The sequence below is a fragment of the Zeus faber genome (genome assembly GCF_960531495.2).
Source record: "Zeus faber genome assembly, chromosome: 22".
In the NCBI taxonomy this organism is placed as follows: domain Eukaryota; kingdom Metazoa; phylum Chordata; class Actinopteri; order Zeiformes; family Zeidae; genus Zeus; species Zeus faber.
The window spans coordinates 2,496,560-2,521,809 of record NC_137209.1 but is presented as its reverse complement, the minus strand read 5'-3'; the positions used below and the strand labels follow the sequence as shown (position 1 = coordinate 2,521,809).

General features: G+C 43.0%; 1 protein-coding gene across 2 annotated transcripts; it reads right to left on the bottom strand.

The window, feature by feature from the left end:
* Window positions 1-266: 266 nt before the first annotated feature.
* snapc2 (small nuclear RNA activating complex, polypeptide 2) lies at window positions 267-24,518 on the bottom strand. 2 transcript variants are annotated; one of them, XM_080023047.1, is made up of 8 exons: window positions 24,351-24,518; window positions 23,988-24,209; window positions 22,511-22,684; window positions 13,767-13,905; window positions 7,060-7,313; window positions 5,965-6,097; window positions 2,299-2,387; window positions 267-962 (listed from the first exon to the last, which is right to left on the bottom strand). In XM_080023047.1, exons 2-8 carry the CDS (start codon window positions 24,207-24,209, stop codon window positions 687-689), a joined length of 1,287 nt encoding a protein of 428 aa, XP_079879173.1. In that variant the 5' UTR covers window positions 24,351-24,518; the 3' UTR covers window positions 267-686. The 2 variants fall into 2 exon arrangements, with proteins under 2 accessions (XP_079879173.1, XP_079879172.1); XM_080023046.1 differs by having other exon boundaries at window positions 23,988-24,518.
* Window positions 24,519-25,250: the final 732 nt, after the last annotated feature.

The window sequence follows — 25,250 nt, the reverse complement described above, 5'->3', positions numbered from 1 at the left end:
ACTCTCTCTTTTGCTTTCTCTGGTCCATGTTCAGTACGGTGCACATGATACCAAACAGCTGAGTGACTACTTTTCTCCATTTAAATAGGCTGAATGACTAATGATAAGATTGAAGACATGTGTGATACCAATTAAAGAAAACCGTTACATTGAAAATCACTATGATCCAATTTATGATCTTTTCTAAGGAGTACCAACAAATCTGTCCAGGCCTTTTCACAGTTTCTTTGCTTTACTCTATAACATACCAAAGGCATGCAAGTATACATGAGAAAATTGCTTTTAATGTCATCACTTTTCAGGAGGAATGAAGCTTTGTTTCAATGAGCTGTAAGGGTATCAACAAATTTGTCAACGTCTGTGTACACACGCACACAACAAAAGACATCTTTAAAAAAAAAAAAAAAAAAAAAGTATTTTAGTTTATAATCTTTAATAATAAATCTTGAAGCTATCTAGATGACAAATAAGAAAAAAAAACACTTGAAAAATCCAACTAAAGAAAATCTATGACCCAACCATTTCTGTTACATAAAATAATAACGTGACATTACAGGACGCTGCTGTTGTGAATGGAGGCATCACGCTAAGACGCTTAGCTTGTAGCTCTGTAGTGGGTGCGAGATGTTTTGAACCTTAATGTGTAAATTTTTGGGATATTAAGTTCATGGTTAAGTTGGCTCCTTTTATTGTCGCACCAATAGATTCAAGGGTACCATGAAGGGGTTTAGAGGGACGAGTCCCTTGGGAAGTGTTAACCTTTCAAAGATTTTCCTCTGATCTTCACTATGAGCTTGTTGGATCACATGTGGCTTCTTTGTGTAGACACCCGTGGTTGTTTTCGATGAGTCGACACTCTCGGGATCTTCCTCTTTGTCTCCCGATCCCCCCTCCGACCTTTGATCGTCAACCATTCGTTGAACTATTTCAGAGTATGCAGGGGCTGAAAGGCAAGCGTATATCTGGAGTGGTGGGGAAAGGGAAGAAGGGAGGTGGGATTAATGAGGACTGCAAAACCCCTTGTAGGCCTAGGTGAGTGTCTGGTGTGTTAATGTGTATATTTAGGGCCAAAGAAATAAACATATTACTTCATGGATGAATAACACAATTTGTTTCGATATTGTGTTTCGCATCCAAGTTCAAGATTCAAGATTTTTATTTGTCACATACATATACATACTTTCATACATATATGCAGTGAAATGTAATGTAAGTTATCTCAACTTATATCGGAACTTTCTTAAATTAGTTCCTTCATCACTAAAAACAAAATCTGGTATACATCTGGCATAAATACTTAAATCAAAGTTTCCTTTCTCTAATTAGTCGCCACTGATACCAGTTTATGAATTTCCTGGGAGTTTATTCAATATGCATTAGTGGCGTAACGGAACGTAGATGATCCGTGTGGATCGCCCCCCACAGTTCGGCATGCATGTTAACTGCGGATCAATTGCAAAATTTTATCATAGTTTAAATACAGTTTTACTGCTGCCATTACTTTTTTCAGCAATAAAAAATAATTTAACAATAATTCCATAAATCTCAATGCAGAGTTGCAGTGAAAAGAAGATAGACAAGACAGATGCATGCTGTGTTTTACTCTTAAGCGCAATCATTGCTTTATAGTACGTCACTATGCTATATGCTTTGACGCTATCTTGCAGCTCCATTACAATGTACCGTGAAGCAAATGTCGCTGCTTTGTGTCTGCTCGTCCACCATATTGGAGCGGTCAAGATTTTCTAGTATACAAACACAATGTGTATTGAGAAATGCAGACTTCTCAACTTCTCTTCTTAATTCTGACCTGATAAACAGAAAATTTTGTTTGAGATAAACGTGAAAACATGATACTGGTTACTTAATGGAATTACATTCAGCTTTGTAATCATATTTTTTCATTCACTACTTTGTTTAAGGGAAGAAGGTATCACGCATGCCTCAATTTAACAATAGAAAAAGAGTATTGAATATTTTATATAATTGAAGATTTTATTTAAACATTAGACATCTTGAATGTTGTTTTCATTTAAGACCATGGGGAAAGTTACTTGCTTTAAGTCTTTTACAGAATAAGTGAAAAGCAAAGTTATAATCGTCTCCCCCTTTTCTGTTTCTTTTTGATTATCCGAAAAATGATCCGATTCATGACTCGAAAGCATGATCGATCAATCCGAATCATGAGTTTTGTGATCCGTTGCACCCCTAGTATGCATCCCTACAAAGAGGTGGCGAGGGTGTGTAAAAATAGACCAAAAATAATAGTACTTGTTAACGGTCAGCAGCCAAACGTACCTCCTTCATGTGGCGCTGCAGTTTGTTACAGTCCAGCAAGGGGAGCTCTTCAGGGAGAGATGTGAGGAGGTCTAATAACACAGCACTCTCTGGGGGGAGCATATATAGTACTTCATCAGTGTAACCACAACAAGACCTTGTTTTATCCAAACTCTGAAAAGAATTAGCATTGTTCAAGACTGAAATGTTCAGTTGACCGAAACATTAATGAGAGAAAAACAAAAAACAAACAAAAAAAAAACTGTTACTCAGTCAGTCCCAATGACATTTTAACTCTAGCAGAAAATCTGATCTATGAATTAGCAATGTCACGATTCAATTTTAAATTAAAACATATGTATTTTTTTTCCAACACTGACGGCTAGGCCATTGTTAATGCCCCTTTCATAGTTCCCGGTAAATTACAGGAAGCCTTTCCGGCACCGCTTATGAGTTTCACTATTCACACATGCAGCTACATTTAGAAATATTGTGTATATATTGTACTGTATAATATTGTATTGTTATAATGCCGGAATAGATGGCGCAACAGACAGTCCAGCAAAGGCCGCCGGAGAGCAACAGACAGAGCAGCAGCGCATGCAGCTCATTCACTAACACGCACAAGGAGGATGTATGTGGACGTAGCACGCAAAAAAAAAATGCCTATGAAATAAATCCGGACATAAATAAATTCACACACACACACACACACACACACACACACACACACACACACACACACACACACACACACACACACACACACACACACACACACACACACACACACACACACACACACACACACACACACGGGTAAATATACGCCCAGTGGACCGGGGGGAGGCAATGGTGTGCCCATGGGATAAATCATTCCGATTCACGGGATCTTCCATCACTTTCATTGCGCAGCAGAGTTTTGTGAGACCCTCCAAATTTGCAAAGTTGCCATTTTCAAGCACGCAAAGTGAGAAAGCAAAACTCCTGAAGCACCGTGCTCTTCCATTTGAAAAACAATACGGTTATGTTTTTTATTCTATTTGAAAGTTTTTAAATAGGCAATTTTGGGAAACAGTGAAGTTTTTAGAACATTTTTAGGCCATTACAAAAATGACAGAGGAGACATCGGTCGTTTGGTCGGCACATTTTAACATCCCTAGTATGTACATCTTTTTAAAAAGCCAAATGGACTGTAAATTCTGATAAAAAAAGAAAGACAGTGGCCCCCTCCCCGAGATTCGCCAGTGGGCAGGTGCAGTGTTCGTTGAGGGATGCGGTGCAGTGGACCTCTCCGCGGAGCCGACCGCAGATCACCAAACTCTGAACCAAATTTTATGAAAGTCTGTTCGGAGCCAGGTGACTCCGGAGGCCCCTGCACCGCCAAGTGCACACTGCATTTGTTCACCAGCGGACCTTGACTGCTCCAATATGGCGAACATGTCAGACAATATTACCAACAAAAATACAGGGAGAATCACAAACCTGATTGTGATTTTGAACTCAAACGCTCGTTTCGATCAATTTTGAATCGGAATCGTGACCCCCCATGTGAATACACCACATTCTTTATTCACAGTATGTCCGGGTCTGTCTGACCCAATGTAAAATCAATATAGACTCACAGGCCACTTCATTAGGTACAGCTTACTCGTACTGGGTTGGACCCCCTTTTGCCTTTAGAACTAGCTTAATTCTTCGTGAGATAGATTCAACAAGGTGTTGGAAACATTCCTCAGAGATTTTGGTCCATATTGACATGATAGCATCATGCAGTTGCTGCAGATTTGTCGGCTGCACATCCATGATGTTAATCTTCCGTTCCACCACATCCCAAAGGTGCTCTATTGGATTGAGATCTGGTGACTGTGGAGGTCATTGGAGTACAGTGAGCTCATTGTCATGTTCAAGAAACCAGTTTGAGATGATTTGAGCTTTGTGACATGGTGCATTATCCTGCTGGAAGTAGCCATCAGAAGATCGGTACACTGTGCTCTTAAAGGGATGGACATGGTCAGCAACAATACTCTGTATGCTGTGGCATTTAAACCATGCTCAATTGGTAAAGTGTGCCAAGAAAATATCCCCCACGCCATTACACCACCACCACCAGCCTGAACCGTTGATACAAGGCAGGATGGATCCATGCTTACATGTTGTTTACGCCAAATTCTGACCCTACCATCTGAATGTTGCAGCTGAAATCAAGACTCATCAGACCAGGCAACATTTTCCAATCTTCAATTGTCCATTTTTGTGAGCCTATGCGAATTGTAGCCTCAGTTTCCTGTTCTTAGCTGACAGGACTGGCACCTGGTGGGGTCTTTGGCTGCTGTAGCCCATATGCTTCAAGGTTCGATGTGTTGTGCATTCAGAGATGATATTCTGCATACCTTGGTTGTAACGAGTGGTTATTTGAGTTACTGTTGCCTTTCTATTGACTCGAACCAGTCTGCCCATTCTCCTCTGATCTCTGACATCCACAAGGCATTTTCATCCACACAACTGCCGCTCACTGGATACTTGCTCTTTTTCGGACCATTCTCTGTAAACCCTAGAGATGGGTGTGCATGAAAATCTCAGTAGGGCAGCAGTTTCTGAAATACTCATACCAGCCTGTCTGGCACCAGCAACCATGCCATGTTCAAAGTCACTTAAATCCCCTTTCTTCCCCATTCTGATGCTCGGTTTGAACTTCAGCAAGTCATCCTCACCATGTCTACATGCCTAAATGCAATGAGTTGCAGAGTTAGTTATTTGTGTTAACAAGCAATTGAACAGGTGTACCTAATAAAGTGGCCGGTGAGTGTACTTCTACACTTGATAATTCATCTGTAACTTTGAAGAGAAGTCAATCACAGTTTGTTCACAAACTGACAACTAGGTCTGAAATAGGGCTGAACGTTTTGGGAAAAACTTAGTACAAGCAATAAATCATTCTATAGTATGACCAACACAATATCCTTTTTATCCTCCTAATATCCTCCTTCCTGAAAATTAACATTTGAAAAATACGTGTTTCAGCAGAAATGTATTTTTTATAAAAATGTTGCACGCATACGTCCACATACATGAAGCGCCGCCCTGTGCGCTCAGGGACAGCTTTATGCTCAGTGAATAAAAAAAAAAACAAAAAAAAAACCAGATGCATTATTGTGGAAGAGTACTCTGTACTCTACAGGTGTTCCGAGCGCACAGTGCACCGTGACCCAGGCCGGAGCACCGGGTTGCACCGGGGGGAAGCCTGGAGGGTTAAAACAATCGCTATGGGCAGGGGGTGGGGGGAGAGTCCATTTAGGAGACTTGAAATAAATACACTGTTCTGGCGCAGTGATCGCAGTCACTCCATCACGGGAGCTGACATCGTCAGTACCGTCGGAGAGGGAGACAGGTGCGCAAAATGTGCCCCGATTGCTCCCTCTCCGCGCCTCCCATTCCCCGTCAGGATGGCGGGCCAGGCGGCCGCCTAAAGGAAGAGCCGGCCCTAGACAGCCTTACTGGTTAGATTGTAAACGTTTAAAAAAATAATAATAAAAAAAACAAACCATATATATATATATATATATATATATTTTTTTTTTAATAATCGCAGGCTCTGTGATTTGAAAATTGCATTCTGTTTAATTGCGATGTCGGTTCGAATTCGATTGATCATTCAGCCCTTGTCCGAAATTCAAAAGAGCTCACCCATGGGAGTGAGGGCCCAACCCTGGTTCTCCTTGTGGGCGACACTGAGGTAACGGTAGACCTTCTCAAAGTCCACGTAGCACTTTGAGTCGTTGATGCTGGGACCGTCGATTCTCTTGTTCCCGCTAGTACTCTGGGAGCAATGAAAAGGAAGGGCAGGGGAAGAATCGGTTGGAGGCAATGGACCGCAAAGTGCGTTAAGTAGGAAAAGCAATGGGAGACGTGTGTCCATCGCACGTTCCTTTTTTGCAAAATGCGTTCTTTCAGACTGGAGAGCATCTAAAGTCTGGTGCCCTGTATATAAAAAGTTGCTTATTTTAGCTTCAGTCGGGGGTGTTGAGCCATGTTTGTTAACCTATTTGGCACAACTCTGGATATAACGGACGCTGAGCATCTGAAACCCGACATTGGACGTTGGGATTAAACCTTAGCATCTACCTCTTGAGTTTTCGCATACCAGTTGTTGGTTGTTTACAGTACACCGCCCACTTGGATTACAAAGTTAGATTTTCCTTTTATTTAATAAACTTAATTCATCCTTGTGGGGAAACTAGTTCTCCACATTTGAGTATAAATATTAGGACTGCTGTTACTTATCAGGACTGATATATTAGGAATATCAGCAATATTACCATTATAATTATGGACTGATATTATCAATGTCTCATGTTTTGATTGGTGCTATTGAGCATTACTGTATGCTACATTAGACTAGTTGGCTAATTTTTTACTGGGTGCCACAATTTGACTACCGTTACTACTTCAAGAATGTAAATTGTTATCTTACTGCAGACTAACCACCCATTGCCAATATTGGGCTTTGTCACTGGTTAGCATAGTGCTACTTCATCTAAACTTTGTGGAGATGTGTACATGTGTTACTTATTATTTCAATTTCTATCCCTTTCTTGAATGCACGTTTTCTTTTCTTGCTGTAACGCCTATATTTCCCTCCAGGGGTTAATAAAGTGTTACCTTCTCTCAACAGTGTGAGGTGTAGGTAAGTGTAGGCACTCTTACATCTTTTATAAGCGCTGTCACAGCACTGGGTGTGTGTTCTTCACATTCATGTGTTTGATTTGTGGTACCACTTACTTGATAACCAGCAGCTGTTGTCGCAGTATGTGTAGCCGATTCCAGAGGAGGCGTGGTGGTAACCGTGGCCTTTCTCGATGAGGTGCAGTGCACTCGTGCAGATGGAGGTTGGAGAATTGAAGCTGTGGGGGTAGCAGTCACCATAACCATTTGGGAAGGGGCTGGCGGTCTGCTGACCGGGCCCATAGCTGAGGCAGGACTCTGGAGTATCGTTGGAGGGACTGCATTGGTGTTGGCGATTCTAGGGAGCAGATCTGGGAAGTGGGTTCAGAGGTTATGAGGGAATACGATTGTAACAGTAGTAGGAAAAGAACCATATCCAGATCCATGACCCAAACTTTGTGGAAATGGCACTCGGCCTGGAGACTGAAATGTATAAGATAGGATAAACCTTCATTAATCCCCTAAGGGAAATTCAGGTGTCATAGCAGCAACAGCAATGACAATGAAACACAGGAGAGGTACAGGTAACAGTGGGAAAGGCCAGAACCAAACCAAGATAATAATAAAAAGAAAAAACACTTGAGCTGCTGACCCTAGATATCTGTACTGGATCCCTGAAAGAGTGAATTAGTGAGCATATGTACAGTCTATCAATAAATGTAAATATGTATATATGTACAGTCCATCAATAAATAGTCTATCAATATTGGCCTCTCAGTAAATATAATATATACAAATATGAATGAATATATAAATGAACAAGTATATGAGTCCATGTGTAATTGCGCCAGAGTCAATGCAGGATTCAGTGGTTAGACAAGTAGATAACAGACAGTGCAGGTCCTTAAAGTTCTCATATGGGGGTCAAGCCTTGGTTGTAGAGCCTGATGGCTACTAGCACAAAGAGCTGGCCATTGCACTTTGTGGTATGCCCAGGAGGGATTACTTTGTGGCTGAACATACTCATCTTTGCTAGCTCATCATAGAGGGGATGGGAGGATTTCCCAGCATAGCCTGCAGCTTCCTCCCCATCCTCCCCTCCGCAACGACCTCTAGTTTTCCCAGTTCATCTCAAACCTCCAACTACGGATCAAGCGCACCCGCTTGTTTTACATTACATTTTAGCTTGTTGTTTGTTGGCATCCCTAGTGTTGGTGTTACCCGCTCAACATACCACGCCAAAGGACACTGAATACCAAAGACTGGTAAATGATCTGCAGCAGCTTATTGCACACGTTGAAGGACCTGAGCCTCCTCAGGAAGAACAGCTTGGTCTGGCCCTTCCTGTAGAGGGCCTCAGCATTGTCAGCAGAGTCCAGTTTATTGTTCTAGTGTACTCCCAAGAACTTGTAAGTGTCCACCACCTCCATCTTCTCCACTCAGATGGTGATGGGAGTTGGGAGTCTTTTTTGCTCCGCCGATAGTCCACCACCAGCTCCTTGATCTTTCTAACGTTGAGCTGGAGGTGATTGTAACCCCACCCTAGGAAACCCTCCTGTACTCATCCTCGTTGTCATCCGTGATGCAGCTGACAATGGAGGAGTCGTCTGAGAACTTCTGTAGGTGGCTTGTACTTGAGTAGAAGTGGAAGTTGGAGGCATACAGGAAAGGTAACAGCACAGTTCCTTGGGGGGCACCGGTGTTGCTTACCAACACATCTGAGAGGCTGCCCTGCTGTCTGACATACCGTGGTCTGCTGGTGAGGTACCAGGCCATGGTCCACCTGCATCACTGAGAGCGTCTCAGCTAGCTGAAGTGGTGTTAAAGGCGCTTGAGAAGTCAAGAAAATGACTCACGGTGCTGCGCGGCCTCCCCAAGTGTAGGCTCTGTGGAGCATGTAGATGATGGCCTCATCCACACCAATGTTTGGCTGGTATGCAAACTGCAGGTTTGCAAGTATAGGAGACATGATGGGGCTGTGATCCAGGGGGAGGGGTGGGGGGACGACAAGATGCTGCATCCTGGGGTAGAGAGCTGGGGGGTAGAGGTGTGAATGCGGGCAGTGGTGCTATGAGTGGGGACCCAGGCTGCCTTGCTGAGCTCATCGGGGTTGGGTGGTCAAACCTGTTGAAAAACCGGTTCAGCTCATTTGCATGTTCCAGGGTCCCCTCAACAGCAGTGCTTGACTGTAGAATGTTTGTGGTATTTGCCACCATATGCAATATTTTCACTGTATCGAAATAAAATCATTGTTGGAAAAGCAGCAGCAGCAGCAATGTTTGCCTGACAAAAGGTACAAACAGCCAAACTGTTCTTTGATCAATCCAAACGGGTTATGTATGATTCAAGAGATTTATTTGTCACATACATACTTTCATACATATATGCAGTGAAATGCCTTTACAACGCACCCGTAGATTATGCACAATAGTTACTAAACTGAACATAATAGCTAACCTCATTCCTACCTAGCTAACTAACTGAAACGAACTGATTTATAAAAAGTAATGCAGTTAGTGAATAGAACAATATAAATAAAATGAAATAAAAATTAAATAAGACTCAAAAAGATAATACAAAGTGGGGGTACAAAATAGAAGGGAATAGAGTTATGTATGTGGGATAGGCTATTTGTATATACAGATATGTGCAGTAAAAATATTTACAGTATTACATTTAGTCATTTAGCAGACCCTTTTATCCAAAGTGACTTACAATTATTCAAACACCGATGGACGCAGCCATCAGGAGCAATTCGGGGTTAAGTGTCTTGCTCAAGGACACTACAGCTTCCAGGAGCCTGGGATGCAACCACCGACCTTTAGATTACTAGACGACCAGCTCTACCTCCTGAGCTACCATCCAGCAGTACGACACAGCAATACAGTAAACCGAACAGAACAGCAATACAGCGCAGTATGCAGTAACCCAGAACAGTGATACAGTATGCAGTACAGAATGCTACATACAGTACAGTAAGGCAGTGTGAGTGACTCAGTGCTTTCTGTTTGGACCCCTGGTGAGTTCAGCATTGACAGTCATTATGGCTTGTGGGAAGAAACTCCGTCTCAGTCTCTCTGTTCTCGCTGTGTGACTGCAGAGGCGCTTGCCTGACCGCAGCAGCTTTATTTATTATTTAGCGAATGCAAAGTCCCTAAGCCAAGCAGTTGCCTCCTGGTCTGCTGTATTGAGGGTGACTAATCCTCCTTTCAGTTTTTGAAGAGGGCAAACTTCTATGATGTGTTCCATGGTTTGCTCCTCTCCACAAGCACACAGTGGAGTGGGGCCACTGCCCCATTTGTGAAGGCTGGCTAAGCAGGGGCCATTTCCAGTCCTGAAGCGATTGAGCGTCAAGGGTCACTCCCAGGTAGGTTGGATTAAAGGCATGCTTCAGCTTGAGTCCGCCCAGATAGATGTTTAGTTCTGACAGCTTTTGCGTTGTGGAGGTGGAATACACTGGAAACAGTTTTTGCTGGACTTGGTTTTAGGCGCCAGCTTCTGCAGAACTGGTCCAGTTTGGCAAGGTCATCAGTGAGCACCCGTTCCAGTTAATCAAAGTCTGGTGCTTGAAGTGCCAGACCGATGTCATCTGCATAGATGAATTTGCGGGATTTGGTGGAGGGTAGGTCATTTGTGCAGAGGTTGAACAGAGTTGGGGCTAGAAGTGAGCCTTGTGGGAGTCTGTCTTCTCCATGCGCTCGTGTTCTGACCAAGGTGAACTCTGAACCTCCGGTTTGTCAGTAGAGTTTGTATTATTGCCGTTGCCCAGGCAGGGAGCGCCTTTGTGAGTTTGAGTAGGAGGCCTTGATGCCAGACTGTATCATAGGCGGCTGTGAGGTAGAGGAACACAGTCCCTTTCTTCAGTCTGCTCTCGAAGACATTTTCGATGAAGGTGGTTAAGGCTAGTACTTGTTCTCCTGTGCTGCGCTCTTTGCGGAAACCTGCCTGATCCACGCAAAGAATTTCCTCTACTCCTGCGGAGATACGTTGTAGTATTAGGCGTTCCAGGATTTTGTAGGGAACGCTGAGTAGGGAGATTGGGCGGTAGCTAGCAGGTAGTTTGTGGTCTTTGCCAGGTTTTAAGATGGCAATAACTTTTTCTGTCCGCCATTTCTTTGGGATCAAGTTCGTATTTATGATCTTAGTATAGAATTGTGTCAGCCAGGTTAGGGCTCTGGGGCCAAGGTCTTTCATGAACTCTGGAGAGATGGCATATCCTGCTGTCTTTCCACATTTCAGGCCCTGCAGAACTTTCTCCAGTTCAGCAACCTCAAAAGGTTCAGGGTTTCTATGGTCTCCGAGCGCTTTCTTTAGCTCAGTTGTAACTGCTCTTCTGGTGGGTTTGTCTTGGGTTGCTTTTGCAATAGTCAGTAGGTGGGATGAACTTGTTTGGGTGTGACAGATGCTCGTTTTGGCTGGGGGGCTTCTGTGCGACTCCTAGACGGCAGATGAGGCTCCAACATTTCCTGCTAGAGTGTGTGAAGTTCAGGTCAGCTACTGTTGCCTCCCATTTCCTTCACCGAGCTGTATTGAGCAATTCAATGAGATGGTCTCCTATCTCAGGGTCCCCTGTTGTTTTGTAGGCTTGTAGGAGTGCAGCACTTTCTCCGTCGAGGCATGGGACGTAGAGGGGTCGGTAGCCTCGTGGGATTGCTGAGTGGGCAGCTTTGTAGATGGCGCTGCAGAAGCGGTTGTATGCTTCATCTACAGTGATGGTCTGGAGTGGGATGGTAACAACACTCTGCTCCAGGATTTCACTGTATTTCTTCCAGTTGGCTTTGCAGAGGTTCCAGCGCATCTTCCTTGGACTGTCTATGACTGGGAGGTGTAGGCCAACGTGTACAAGCTAGGGCCGGTGTTGACTGTGTGGAAAATCGTCAAGAATGAGGATCTGAGCAGGATAGGGCGTTCCATTCAAAGAGCTGACCCAGCACAGGTCAGGAGAGTAGTCTTTTTTCCACCTGGCGGTGTGGAAGGTTCCTCTTTGTTTGGGATCATGTATCAGAACAAGGTCATTTCTAGATGCCCAGTTTGAAACTGCCTCTCCATCACTTTCCACTACTGGATATCCCCAGTCAGGGTGGTGGCTGTTGAAATCCCCCACATAGATGGCAGGGTGGGGTAGGGTGGGAAGGACCTGCAGATCCCAGTTGGCACTAGGGGGTTTGTACACATTGACAATGTTGAAACCACCAATAGTTATGGTATCAGAGAATTGTGTTGTTGTCAGGTGATTTGCTTCAGCTATGTCAGAACGCACATAGGTGGCACGTCCATGTTTGGCATGTGGAGCGTAACACAGGAGGTCGGAGCCATTGATGGTGTAGCGGCCTGCTTCCTCTGTGCCAATGTGAGTCTCTTGGAGGTAGATAACGTCAATCGAGTGTTGGGAGGCGAGGACTTCGATGAGGCTTTGCTTGGCTGCAGAAAGGCCTTCGACATTTAGTTGTAGTATTCGAAGGGCGGGTCCCACTGCAAGGTGCTCTTGAGGCTGTCTGCTGTCGGCTTTGGGACTGTGACTAGGATTCTTTGACTTGGCTCTCAGGCGTCGTCTCTTAGAATTTAGTCTGCTGGGAGGATCATTTGCTTCCCCGGGCAGGCCCGGGTACTGACGGGGGGCGCGACGTGAACACTGATCCATTGTCCTGTAACAGCTGGAACAGTCTGTTGTTTGGGTGGTGAGGATCCTTCATGATCCTACGGGCTCTGCTACTACACCTCTTGGTGTATAAGTCCTGCAGGGAGGGGAGGGTAGTTCTGGTGGTACTTTCAGCTGAGCATATGTGTTCAGCTGAACGCACCACCATCTGCAGGGCCCGCATGTCCTGAGCAGTACAGTTCCCAAACCAGGCGTTGGTGTTGCCGGTCAGGATGCTCTCCACCGCCCCACAGTAGGAAGACTTGAGCATCCCCTCCATGACCCTGAATTTCTTTAGCTGCCTGAGGTAATAAAGACGCTGCCTCGCCTTTCTCACCAGAGTGTCTGTATGTAAAGTCCATGTTAAATCCTCTGTGATGTGGACTCACAGGTACATGAAGCTGCTCACCCTGACGACACAAGTCCAAATAATCGCCAACAGCGCGTGCATACTCGGTTGTAATCCCCTCCTAAAGTTCACAATCAGCTCCTTAGTTTTGCTGACATTCAGGAGGAGGCTGTTGTCCTAGTACCAGAGAGACAGGTAAGCCACCCCCTTGTGGTAGGCCTTCTCATCGTCGTCAGTGATCAGGCCCCCCACGACGGTGTCATCAGATGATGGTGCTGGAGCTGGACCAGGCCACACAGTCATGTGTGTACAGGGAGTACAGTAGGGGGCTGAGGACGCAGCCCTAGGGGGGATGCTGTGTTCAGGGTGAGGGAGCTGGACATGTGCCTCCCCATCCTAACCACCTGGGGCCGGCTGAGATGAAGTCCAGGATCCAGGCACACAGCGGAGTGCTCAGTCCTAGCTCCCCCAGCTTGACATCCAGTCTGGTGTGGACAATGGTATTGAAAGCTGAACTGTAGTCAATGAACAGCAATCTCACATAGACCCCCTTCCGGCCATCCAGGTGCATGTATGACAATCTATTTAAAAATAGATGAATACAGTCTGACTAATTTGTCAGTTTATGACTGTAGCCTTTTGACCATAAACTTCACCTTTACTTAAAAGAGTTGTCAGATGCCTATAGAGCTATTGGACAGAATCCTTAGCCATTTAAACCTCGTCACCAAGAAATATCACAATATCCAATACCATAAAGTATGGTAGAGCACAAATAAAGTATTCAACTGTCAGAAAAGAACTGAATATCAGATAATACTTTGCGTAGACTCCCACCTGGAATGGAAGGACAGGTCATGGGCTTGTTGGCGATGGTGCGAGCAGCAGGTGCTGTCTGCTTCTCTGAGCCGTTGGTGGTGCGAGGCGGGTTGGAGTTCCGTAGGCTTTGAGGCTCTGTGGACGAGACAATGAGCATCTGCGAGCAGGACAGAGAGCGAGATAAATATGAAGCCACTGGAAAAATGTGCCACCCAACAATCTGCACAAGCTCAGCAATATTTTCAATTTGAGACGTTTTTAGTTTATTATATACAGTGTGCAAAACTGCAACATTAACCCCAACCAAAACGATAACTGTACCAAAGCAGTTGGACTTCTGAAGAGATTAAAAAAAAAAAAAAAAAGAGCTATTTGACATATTAAATAGCTTGAGCAATTGTAGGAGCTTCGTTAAAAAGGCAGTTTCATTGAGGTACAGCAGGAAATTGCATATTTCCAAAATAATGAAAAGGACACTCACAAACAGGTTGAAGAGTACATCTACAGGAGGGTAGACAGGTTGCGTAGGGAAATGGGATATCTGTCTGTGATCTGTCCAAGAAGCACGCTGTGAGGCAATGTACTATTTTGAATGGATATTTGTGAGTTGCGACATTCAAAGGAAAAAGCTAATTTATAATTTTTTTACGAGACTAAATGAAATCCTTTTCTAAAAAGGATTTCTGGGGGGGAAGCCCTCTGAGTTTGTGTCAGAAACCAGACAGTAGATTGGAAGGGGGCAGGCTCAAGTTTTAAGCCCACCCCGTTTCCGGAGTGTTACGGGGATATCTTTGTGAAGATAAACTCCTTCGGGAGTGACAAGATGCGACTTACAGATGAGGATTTTAATAAGTGTATTTCTGCAAAGGCCAGTCTACAGGGTATTGACGATTGGAAACCTTTACAGAAACTGTCTCAGAATGTTAGTCTCCGAACAGGATGTTTTAGCTTTAGTTTTACCATCTTTTCCCACTGGCTACAGGAAAAGGGTAATTTATCAGTACTGGGCGAGTTTGTGTTCACTATAAGCTAAGGAGTAAATCTTCAATGCGAGACTTGGACCGGAAGACGCACCCTTCACTTACCACGACAATACCAACCGCAACGGAGAACATCTAGCTGCCCTCCTCACGGAACATGACCTACTGGCCGCCAACACCCTGTTCCGTAAGAGGATGGGCAAGAGATGGACGTTCCAGGACCGAGCCACATGTATGCAGCGCCAACTGGACTATATACTGGTAAGGAGGAAGTGGAGGAAGTCCATTTTGAATGCAGAGTCCTACAGCACATTCGACTCTGTAGGCTCTGATCATCGTGTCGTCGCTACAAGGCTGCGCCTGAGATTGAGGGTCCCTAAGAGCGCCCCAAGGACCCGGCCCGACTGGGAGGCCTTTGCAGGAAGTCCTGAACTCCAGGCCAACTACACAGCGGAGGTGAGCTCCTGGGCACCCACCCAACAGTGGACAGAGCTGAGGAAGAGATACCTGCAGTCCTCACAAATCTCGAAATTGACGATGGCCCATTTACAGCTACGGAGTTTGCCACAGTCAAGTCCACCCTAAAGCAAGGAAAAAGTGCTGGGCCAGACGGTATCCCCCTAGAAGCCCCTAAAAACTGCGATCTCAACAACATCATACTGGAGATCTGCAACCAGGCTCTGATAGATAACATCAAGCCCGACATATGGTCCCTGTCTAACATCATCCCAGTTCCCAAATCTGGAGATCTGTCTAAGCCAGACAATTATCGTGGCATTAGCCTGACCTGTGTCATAGCGAAGCTGTACAACAGCATGATACTAAACCGGATTAGGGACGCCATTGACCCACACCTGAGGGACAACCAAAATGGCTTCAGAAAGGGAAGGACCACCGTAGGCCAGGTCCTGGCCTTAAGGAGAATCATTGAAGAGGTGAAGAAGAACAACTTGACAGCAGTTCTGTGTTTTATTGACTTCAAAAAGGCAATAGATTCAATAGACGGAGGCATAATGCTGAAAATCCTCAAGGCTTATGGGGTCTCCTCGAATCTACTCCGGGCCAAAGAGGCCATGTAGAAGGGCACAAGAGCCAGGGTGGTAACCCCAGATGGCATCAGCGAGGAGTTCGAAATCCTAGCAGGGATGCAGCAGGGAGACACTCTTGCCCCCTTCCTCTTCATCATAGCTCTGGACTACGCGCTCAGGAAAGCCATCAACGGGTGGGAGCAGGAGCTTGCCTTCACAATTACACCAAGGAAGTCTAGAAGAAGCCCTGCTGTAGCAAAGAAGACTGAGGTAATCACCTATAACTTCCACATGGACCATCCGGCGATTATAATTTCAGATGGCAACGCTCTGGGAGAGGTCAATGACTTCAAATACTTTGGGTTCCTGGGTGAACTCCACAGAACAGGACCTTAAGGTCAGGAAGGCACTAGCGTGGAGGGCCCTGAACGGTATGTCAAGAGTGTGGTGCTCGAATCTCCCTCGACACATAAAGCTGAACCTATTCCACGCCACTGTGGAGTCTGTCCTCCTGTATGGCTGCGAAAGCTGGACCCTGACACCCACCCTGCAGAAGTCCCTGGATGGGTGCTACACCAGAATGCTACGAGCTGTTCTGAATGTGGACCAGAACATCCACATTACCAACAAGGACCTGTACGGGCAACTGCCAAGGCTCAGCAAGATGGTAGCATCTAGGAGGATGAGGCTGGCCGGCCACTGCCACAGACATCGGGGTTCCCGGCCAGCAGGCTGGTCCTATGGGAACCAACGCACGGGCATCGATCGCGAGGACGTTCAGCGCTAACGTATGTGGACATCTTGAAGAAGGATGCGGGAGCTGAAAGCTCTTCAGAGCTGGCCGGGTGTATGGAGAACCGGAAGGATTGGAGACTCCGATGGAAGCTCGTCTGAGGACGACCGAGAGAAATCTCGGATCCCAGCAGTCCTTTTCTGAAAGTTTTTTTCTAGTCCCTGGCATCTACGGTCAGCTGTGTCACATTTCAATGAGCAAGTTATTGCTCTCTGGTTAGGTTATTTCAAGCCGGGACTCCATGTAAAGCGTGCTAACAGATGCCCACCCCAAGAAACCTGATTGATCGAAACGTATAGGGAGCAAAATACTTTATTTTTTTATTAAAATTTTTAATAATTGAGTCATCAGAAATCCTTTAACTCCTGCATCTCGTATCAAAGAAAATGTATAAAACACGAGAAAAACCGGATGTGGCAAAGACCACAGATGGTGACGAAGAAACATCAGAAGAAGCTTATGTAACAACTAATCAAAAAGCACGGCTAGAGGGTCTGACAATCTCTTGAGATCTAAAAGGCATTAAACAACATATGAGACGGGATCTTAGTGAATTTAAAAACTATGCCAAGAAAACTATGAAAGAAGACCTTACTGAGTTTAAAGATGAAGTTTTGTGAGAGCCGCCGCGTCAAAAAGCTAGCATTGCTGAGGCACAAGGCGAGATAAAATACAAGCTGCTGACAGTAATAAAACAGCACACAGGTATTGCAGGACAAGATAGTTAATTTGGAGAGCCGCTCTAGAAGAAATTTAATATCATAATAATAATTATGATACATATAATTATGGAGTACTGCAAGATAGAGAGGGGAATCACTGAATCTGTAAGGGAGTTGTTTAAAAGTAATCTCACACTACCTGATGGAGTGGAATTCAAAATCCAGCGGGCTCAGAACATTGATCCCAAAGCCAGCTGTGACCTCAACTCCGAGATCAAACCGATAGAGGGAGGGATTTACATATGCGCTGAATGTTGGACACTTGTGGGGAGCACAACAGAGAACCCCTGCGCTCCCCGCCAGGAGCTCCAGCATCGGTCAAAGCCCTCCTCTCACCAACAGGGAATGTAAGGGATGGAAAAATACATAATTTTCTTTTGAAGTCACAAAGTTCTTTGTTCGATTGATGTTCCATAGTTCATTATTTTTATGTTTTGGTTTGGACTCCATCAATAGAAATGACAGAGAATGATATTAAGATACTGTCGCTGAAGGTAAACGGTCTGAATAACCATGTTAAACGTCGGAAAATAATGACCAAATTAAGGAAAGACAAATCACAGATAATATATTTACAGGAAACACATTTGTCCCAGCAGGAAAATTAGAAGCTTAAGAGGTTTGGCAATGAAAATACATTCTATAGTTCATTCCACCATGGTTGTAGAACTGTAAAATTTGAATGTACTAAAGAAATCTGTGATAAGGATGGCAGATATATTATTGTGAAAGGAAAAAACAGTAACATTGGTTAATGTTCATGCCACACCTAACTGTGGATTTTTTTTTTTTTTTTTAATTCTGCTTGATAACATAATTTGTAAATGGAGGGAATATTAATCTGTGGGGTGATTTTAATATTGTGATCAGCAGTAATCTAGACAACAATTAATAAGAAAACTTATAATATACTTATAATATTTAAAGAATTTGGTATAGTTGATATTTGGAGAGAACTGCAAGGGCTATACACATACTCCACACCTAATAAAAGTTATGCTACTATATTGACTAATTTTATGACTAAAAAGGACCTATACAAAGTAAGAGTGTGTGAAATTGAAGAAGCGGACATATCTGATCCCTGTGCAGTTTATCAAAAAGTGTAATTAGGACCACAGGAGGAAAAACAAAAACTTATGTAGGTTAAATGTTAGATTATTAAAAAATGTATTAATTGTCGGGGAGATCAAAAAAAGAGATTACAACATATCAAAATGAAAATGGAGAAGTCCACCCCGCTATTTTGTAGGATGCTCTTAAAGTCTAGAGGGAAGCTTATTGCTAAGACAGCATATCAAAAGAGCTAAAGAAGAGCCCTATAAGAAGGAAAAAGATAAAACACAAGACTCCATATTACAACCAAAAATTAAAGAAATTAGGGATAGCATAGGTAAATTATTACCACAGCGATAGAAAATAAAACAATAATTCCAAAACAATCCTACTATGATGGGGGACCTAGAGCAACCAGATTACTGGCAAAAAGACTGCACATCCTAAACATCTTTGAACATGTTAAACACAAAAATATCAGTTCAGCCTTGATAAGTCTTGATGCAAAAAGGCCATTTGACAGAAACTGGATATTTCTGTACCAGGTACACGAGAACTTTGGACAAAATGACAAGGCCATCCAATGTATTGAAAAACTTTACCAAAAACAAACTACAAGGATAATAATCAATGGCAGACCGACGGATAGTATACCGTTAATATTAGAACAGTCTACCAGGCAGGGATGTTGTCTTTCGCCGACCTTAATCGCAATTTTTATAGAGCCTCTGGCACAAGCAATTAGGCAGAATAAAGACCTTAAAAGGGATAAAGGTTGGGAATGAAGAACACATCATTGGGCTCTTTGTTGATGACGCGATCTGTTATTTAGAGGACACGGACACATGCCTTCCCATATTAACCAATCACCTTGAGATGTTTGCCTTCTACTCTGGATATAAATTGAACCTAGCTAAAACACAGATTTTAACAATAAATTACTACGCATCCAAAATTATGACTTGAATTGGAGTTCTGAACAAATACATACCTTGGGGTTACTATAACAAGAGGAACAGATAAACTAAATGAAGCCAACTATATTAAAGTGAATCAGGAGATTAGGAATGATATTGAGAGGTGGGGTGTCCTTTCACTGGACTTCAGTTCACAAATAGATACTACAAAAATGAATATAATTTTTTATTGTTTTACATTTATGTTTCATGTATGCACCGAACACCAAGACAAATTCCTTGTTTGTGTGAACTTACTTGGCAATAAAGACTATGCCGATTCTGATGACTCCTCTACTCCTCTCCTATTTCGGTCACTACCAATCAGGATCCCTGACAAACAATTCAGAACCTGGGACAAAGTTATCTCAAGGTTTATATGGAATGGTCAAGAGACAAGAGTCAAAATTGAAACGTTACAGATTGGGAAACATAAAGGAGGTATGGCGGTTGCCAAACCTTAGGGAATATTTCCTTGCAACACAAATTATACCAGTAATTTATTGGTGTGCTAAGGACTATGAAGCAAAATGAAAAAACCTAGTGCAATATGTACAAGGAAGGGAAATTCAAAGCCTCATTGGAGACAGATGTAGCAAAGGATTTACTTGAACAGGTAGATACTGTCATTTACGCTATAATCGTGTTGTAATCTAGTACGAAAATAGAGATTAGAGAAATTATCCCAATCACGAAATCCCGATTAGGGGCCTTTCTGTGTGGAGTTTGAATGACTCCCTGTGCTCGCAAGGGGTTTCCTCCATAAAAGAACCCCCACTAAAAACATGCACAAGAAACATCTTCTGACCAGAAATGGATGCTGATGTTGGGCGCTGTAAAGTGCCCACTGTTCCTGGCCTGCCCCCTCGAAGAAGGACAAGTCTCAACAGGGAAAAATGCTGAAAAGACATTGTATGGCCTCCATCTGCATGTGTGTCGGCCATAGCGGCACGTAATGCCTGTGTTGTGGTGTGTGTGTATAATAATAAAAGATGAGCTAAAGCTTGTCCAGTTTAATATTAATCTATGCACAGTAATAAAAAATTAGAACTTTATAAGTTTCCAGGAGCTTAAACAAAACTATAAATTAAACAACCAGGACTATTTCAGATATTTGCAATTAAGGGATTTTATGACAGATAAATATAGCACAATGTGAATTTAGGCATTAATGGAATTAAAACCACAATTAGAGTTTACAAATCAAATAAATATGGAATAATATCTCTACATTATATCAGCACGTAATGGAGAGAAGAGGAAACATAATATTACATGTTGTAAAGCTGAAATCAGAAAAAGAAGTAGGTGTGATTATTGATGAATGGTTGCATATTTGGAGAACATAACATCCTCATGTACTTGGAAAGAACACTGTTGGAACAATGTAATTAGATTCTTTATTACACCGAAAATTAATTGTCTATAGCACAACCATGTTCAGACGATGCGGGGAAATAAATCTAGACTTTTCCCATGTATTTTGGCTTCGTCCTAAATTTGTAGTTTTGAGGAAATGTTCATATGGTTATTATCAAAATTCTGGGCTTTGATGGTCTGGGCTATGGTCATATAGTACTGTACTTCAGAAATATGACAGAAGATATTGTGTTAAGGGAAGACATATTTGCTGAAGGTCTTATTGGCAGCTTGTAAAAAGAACATTAGGAAGAGATGGTACAAGGCAGAACCACCAACACAACATGAATGGATGAAAATTTTGAATGAAATATATGATATGGAACAGTTAACTCATAGGATAAGAGCTTAATAATGGCGATAGAAAGTGGGAAATCGAGAGAAATGGACACTGTGTCCAGTTGTCATGTCAACAAGACAAGAGAATGAACCACTGAATATGTCACAGGAATAAATCGTTTTTTTGTGAGACAGGGAAATCCAGACCTTTTCATGTTTTATGTGTATGTGTATGTGATCTTTCTGTAATGGAAAATAAATAAAAAATAAAGTATAAAAAAATAAATATACCAAATACAAAAACAATGCATTCAGTTAAATTAACAAGTACCCTCTCGCTGCACCCTCTCAGCTCAAAGCAAGAGTTTAGACTCACTTCAGCTTTTACAACTGTGATGGGAAACTGGATATGACCGCTGCAATATGCAAACATTACAACCACAAGACAAAATATTGTGGCAACAACACAAATATACAGGCGCACCTCATCGCCCCCACCCAGAGCTATGTGCAGACAACGGTAATACCCCCTTCCCACTGCACCAAAAACCCGGTAACACCCGCTAACATCTGGCATTTGTCATCAGTGGGAAAGGAAAAACCCGGGTCTCAGTCCCAGGTCAAATGACCCTGAAATAGACAGGTTTTAATCAGCTCCACTTCCGATCTACTCTGATGTGACCAGGACACAGGTCGACCCGCTCATTTTGTCTTTATCTGCGTGATGTGACGCGCATTGAAATTCGTATTGTTGGCGTATTAATAGACAGGAATATCTGTGTATCATTTCATCATTTCATATCTCATTTACAATCCAAAATCAGAAGTTATTGACTTCTTTCCCCACATGGGGGACCGAGAAATGTTGTGAATGTGGGGATCACATCATGGGAAGCACAGTGGCGAACCCCCAAACTCCCTTTTCAAATGGCAGAAAAACACAACTTTTCATCAATTAACATTTCAAAGGAATAGGCCTAGTGATTTAAAGAGTAGTCTAAATAAATGGCAATATATATTATAATATCGTATAACAATACTTGCGGAATCGCAATACGTATCAAATCGGCAGGTCTCTAGCAATTTACACCCTGTGGTGTGTGGATGGGTTGAGCAGCTACATCTGACGCTCGTTGGTTGGGCTAACGTGAAGCAGGTTTAAAAAACCCAAATCACACACTCACGCAGAGAGGAGCCATGTCAAGACATATTCAATCTGCTCCTGGCTAATTCCACCTGGTAAAACTGCCACACACACCTACTGGTTAAGTGCTGTCCCTGGGGGTCCCCGCACCCCACTTTGAGAATCACTGTCCTAGAGAACAGATACTGAGATACAACTCATTTTATTTGTACTTTGCATTGCATTACTAGAATGATTCAATGATATCTTTAATGTTGCAAATGGGACACACTGATGTTCACCTTCATCCCGGAGATGCTGCCTATGGGCCGAAATATACTTAAGTACGCAAATGACAATGGGCCTTCTTGTACTTATTATACCGGAGAAAATAAATAAACTGTACCTGTGAGAATGCAGCAGAGATGGGATCTTCCAGACCGCCAACTATTTCAGAAGCCAGATCCCTCCACAACTCAATGGGCTTTTTGACCTCTCTCTCCTCCCGTCTCTGCCACAACAGCTGCCGTGTAACCAAGCTCATCGCCTTTGCCTTCAGCGCTTCCACTACAGTGTGGATCTGTGAAGGTGGAAGAATTGCATTAAAACTTAAGAGAAATTTTTAGCAGAGCAGCAAAACCCGTTCAAGCTCCATGAAACTCCATGAAACATAGAACACTGAGCTTGTTCAACTCTGCTAATAGAAATGTAGCTCACATAGCTACTGTTGTCTTACATTCTTTAAGCCCACATTATAATGCTTACAGATGTTTTGTTGACATTTGAAATTTGCATTGCATTCAAACTCAACATTGGTTAAAGAAGTACAAAATGCACAATTATTTAACATTAAGCAATTTCCTTGTCTGCATATGCTACTTACGCAAGTTCTGTTTTGATCTAACCTGGCTATAGAAGTCGACTTGAATAATCCATCACAGCAAAGTGAAGCCTATTCCAAAATCAAATCCCAGATCCAAGTGACATAACAATGCCTTAGAATGATAAAATTTTCTTATATATATATATATATATATATATATATATATAAGATTTTGAACTTGTGCGGATTTCACTGTATCTTTATAGTGTTTTCTATGGTCTGCCTAAGGGGGGGAAATATGTTGTTCATTTTTGTGCAGCGAGGAAGTGCTGGAGTTGTAAACCTGTAGTCGAAGTCGTCCTTACCTAGGCAGTACAAAAGAATTTCATGAAAAAAAACCATCTGCCTCTGACGTGTATTCCCAACACCCCATTGTGGGAATGAACTACAGTAGAAAGTTTATCATCTCCCTGCAAACTCATTTCTTAACTATGTGCAGAAGTAAATAGCGAAATAATTAAAAGCATGCGCATGCAGGGCTGGGTGATAAATAAAATCTATTACCACAGTATTTTTTAAGAATACCTCGACATCAACAACTTTTTAATTTGTATTGTTTTTTTTCTGTTACTTTTAGGTTATATCCCATGGTTATATCCCAATGGTTATCACTGGGTGTAGTGCATATTGCCAGATCTTATGGTGTACTTTTAACAGTTTGGTTTATTGTACATTTTCCAATTTTTCCACATATTGCCATTTTCTTTTTTATATTTCTACTGTATTGTTTATTATGTTTTTGCCCACTGTTTGATGTGAGCTGGTGAGACAAGTGCAATTTCCCTTCGGGGATGAATAAAGTATCTATTTATCTAAATTTTTGGATAACTTTTGGAGCTTTCATAATACTACACAAGAAATATTGGATAAACAATCGTTAGTAACGTGAATACTGCAGCCATGGGTTTCAGTAATGCAGCCTTACAAAGACAACATTTAACTAGACCGCGATAACCAAAATCCTGAATATCTCGTCTTATATCGCAATATCGATACTCACCTCCACAACCGGACGCTGGGGTAGGCGTTTAATCAAGGAAGCGTGATCGACGTCTGCCGTGCCGCCGGTAGAGGCGTGTAGCGTTTTCAGTGAACTCAAAAGTCTTCGTTGTTCGTACCGTTTCCATGTGCAGACCAGCGTTTTGGTACGCTGCGGAGTTTGGACATTTCTCCGCTGAAGGTATCGATCTGGTTTGAGTCGCGGGCGAGACGGAGGTTTCATCTCGGGAAAAAAAAAAACGGCAGTGGGGGGGGGGGAAACCTTCACGTTATACACAATCAATGTCTCATAGTGAAATACAAATTGTGTTGACAGATGTTATTTCTTCCTTTAAACTTACATTGGACAAAGTAGTGGCTTTACCTCAGTCTTGCCTACAGCTTGGGCGTGATACCGGAAGCACTATCAGTTGGGTCGCTCACGAACGATCCGGTTCTTTTGAACGGCTCCTTCGTAGAAACGGAGGGAACCGAGTCTCACTGGCCGATGAGTCGTGTTTGGCTTTTCGGTGGGTTTTTTTTTTTTTTTGTTTCGGGGTTTTTTTTTTGCCAAGTTTTACGGACCGATATGTCGCGCTATTTGTTTATATTGCCGTCTCCTGCCGCCGGATAACGTTCCCCCCTCCGGTGAAGAGATGGCCTCTGCTCCTCCCTCGCCGGGAGTGGCAGGAGTAGGAGTGCACCCACTGTAAGACAGGTTCACAAAGCGAAACCCAAGAGTGAGAAGGGTCCGGCTACAGATGTCTTTCGAGGTCCCTTATTTCTGTGAGCCAGTGGGCTGCTGGGTTTCGTTGAATTTACTCCGTAGACGTTGAACTATTTCACCTTATCAGTACACTAAAACCTGTTTCTGAACAAATTTGAGGCGAAAAAGAAGCAATCCAGTTGCTGTATTTTCATTTTAATATTAGATTTACAAGGCCTAATTTAAAAGTTTATTCCGACTTTCGTGCCAGTGCTTCCAGTTTATGGGAGACGCCCAAGCGAAGCGTCGAAGCCCCAAACGACTCCACGTCAGAATTTACGCCAGAATAAAATCGACGCCGGTCAACGTGTCCTGGAAGATTTCAATTTCCCGGACGAACGGGAGAGGTTCCGGGCACATTATCTGTGTTTATTGTGCTTAAAAACGATTGATAAGCAGGGCTCGTGGAGAATGAACTCGTCAAGGCATGTAGATGTATAATATTTTTTATTGAGTATTAAAAAAAAAGTCCCGTCAGTAAACGCCATTTAAAAAAAATAATAATAATTACGAATATTA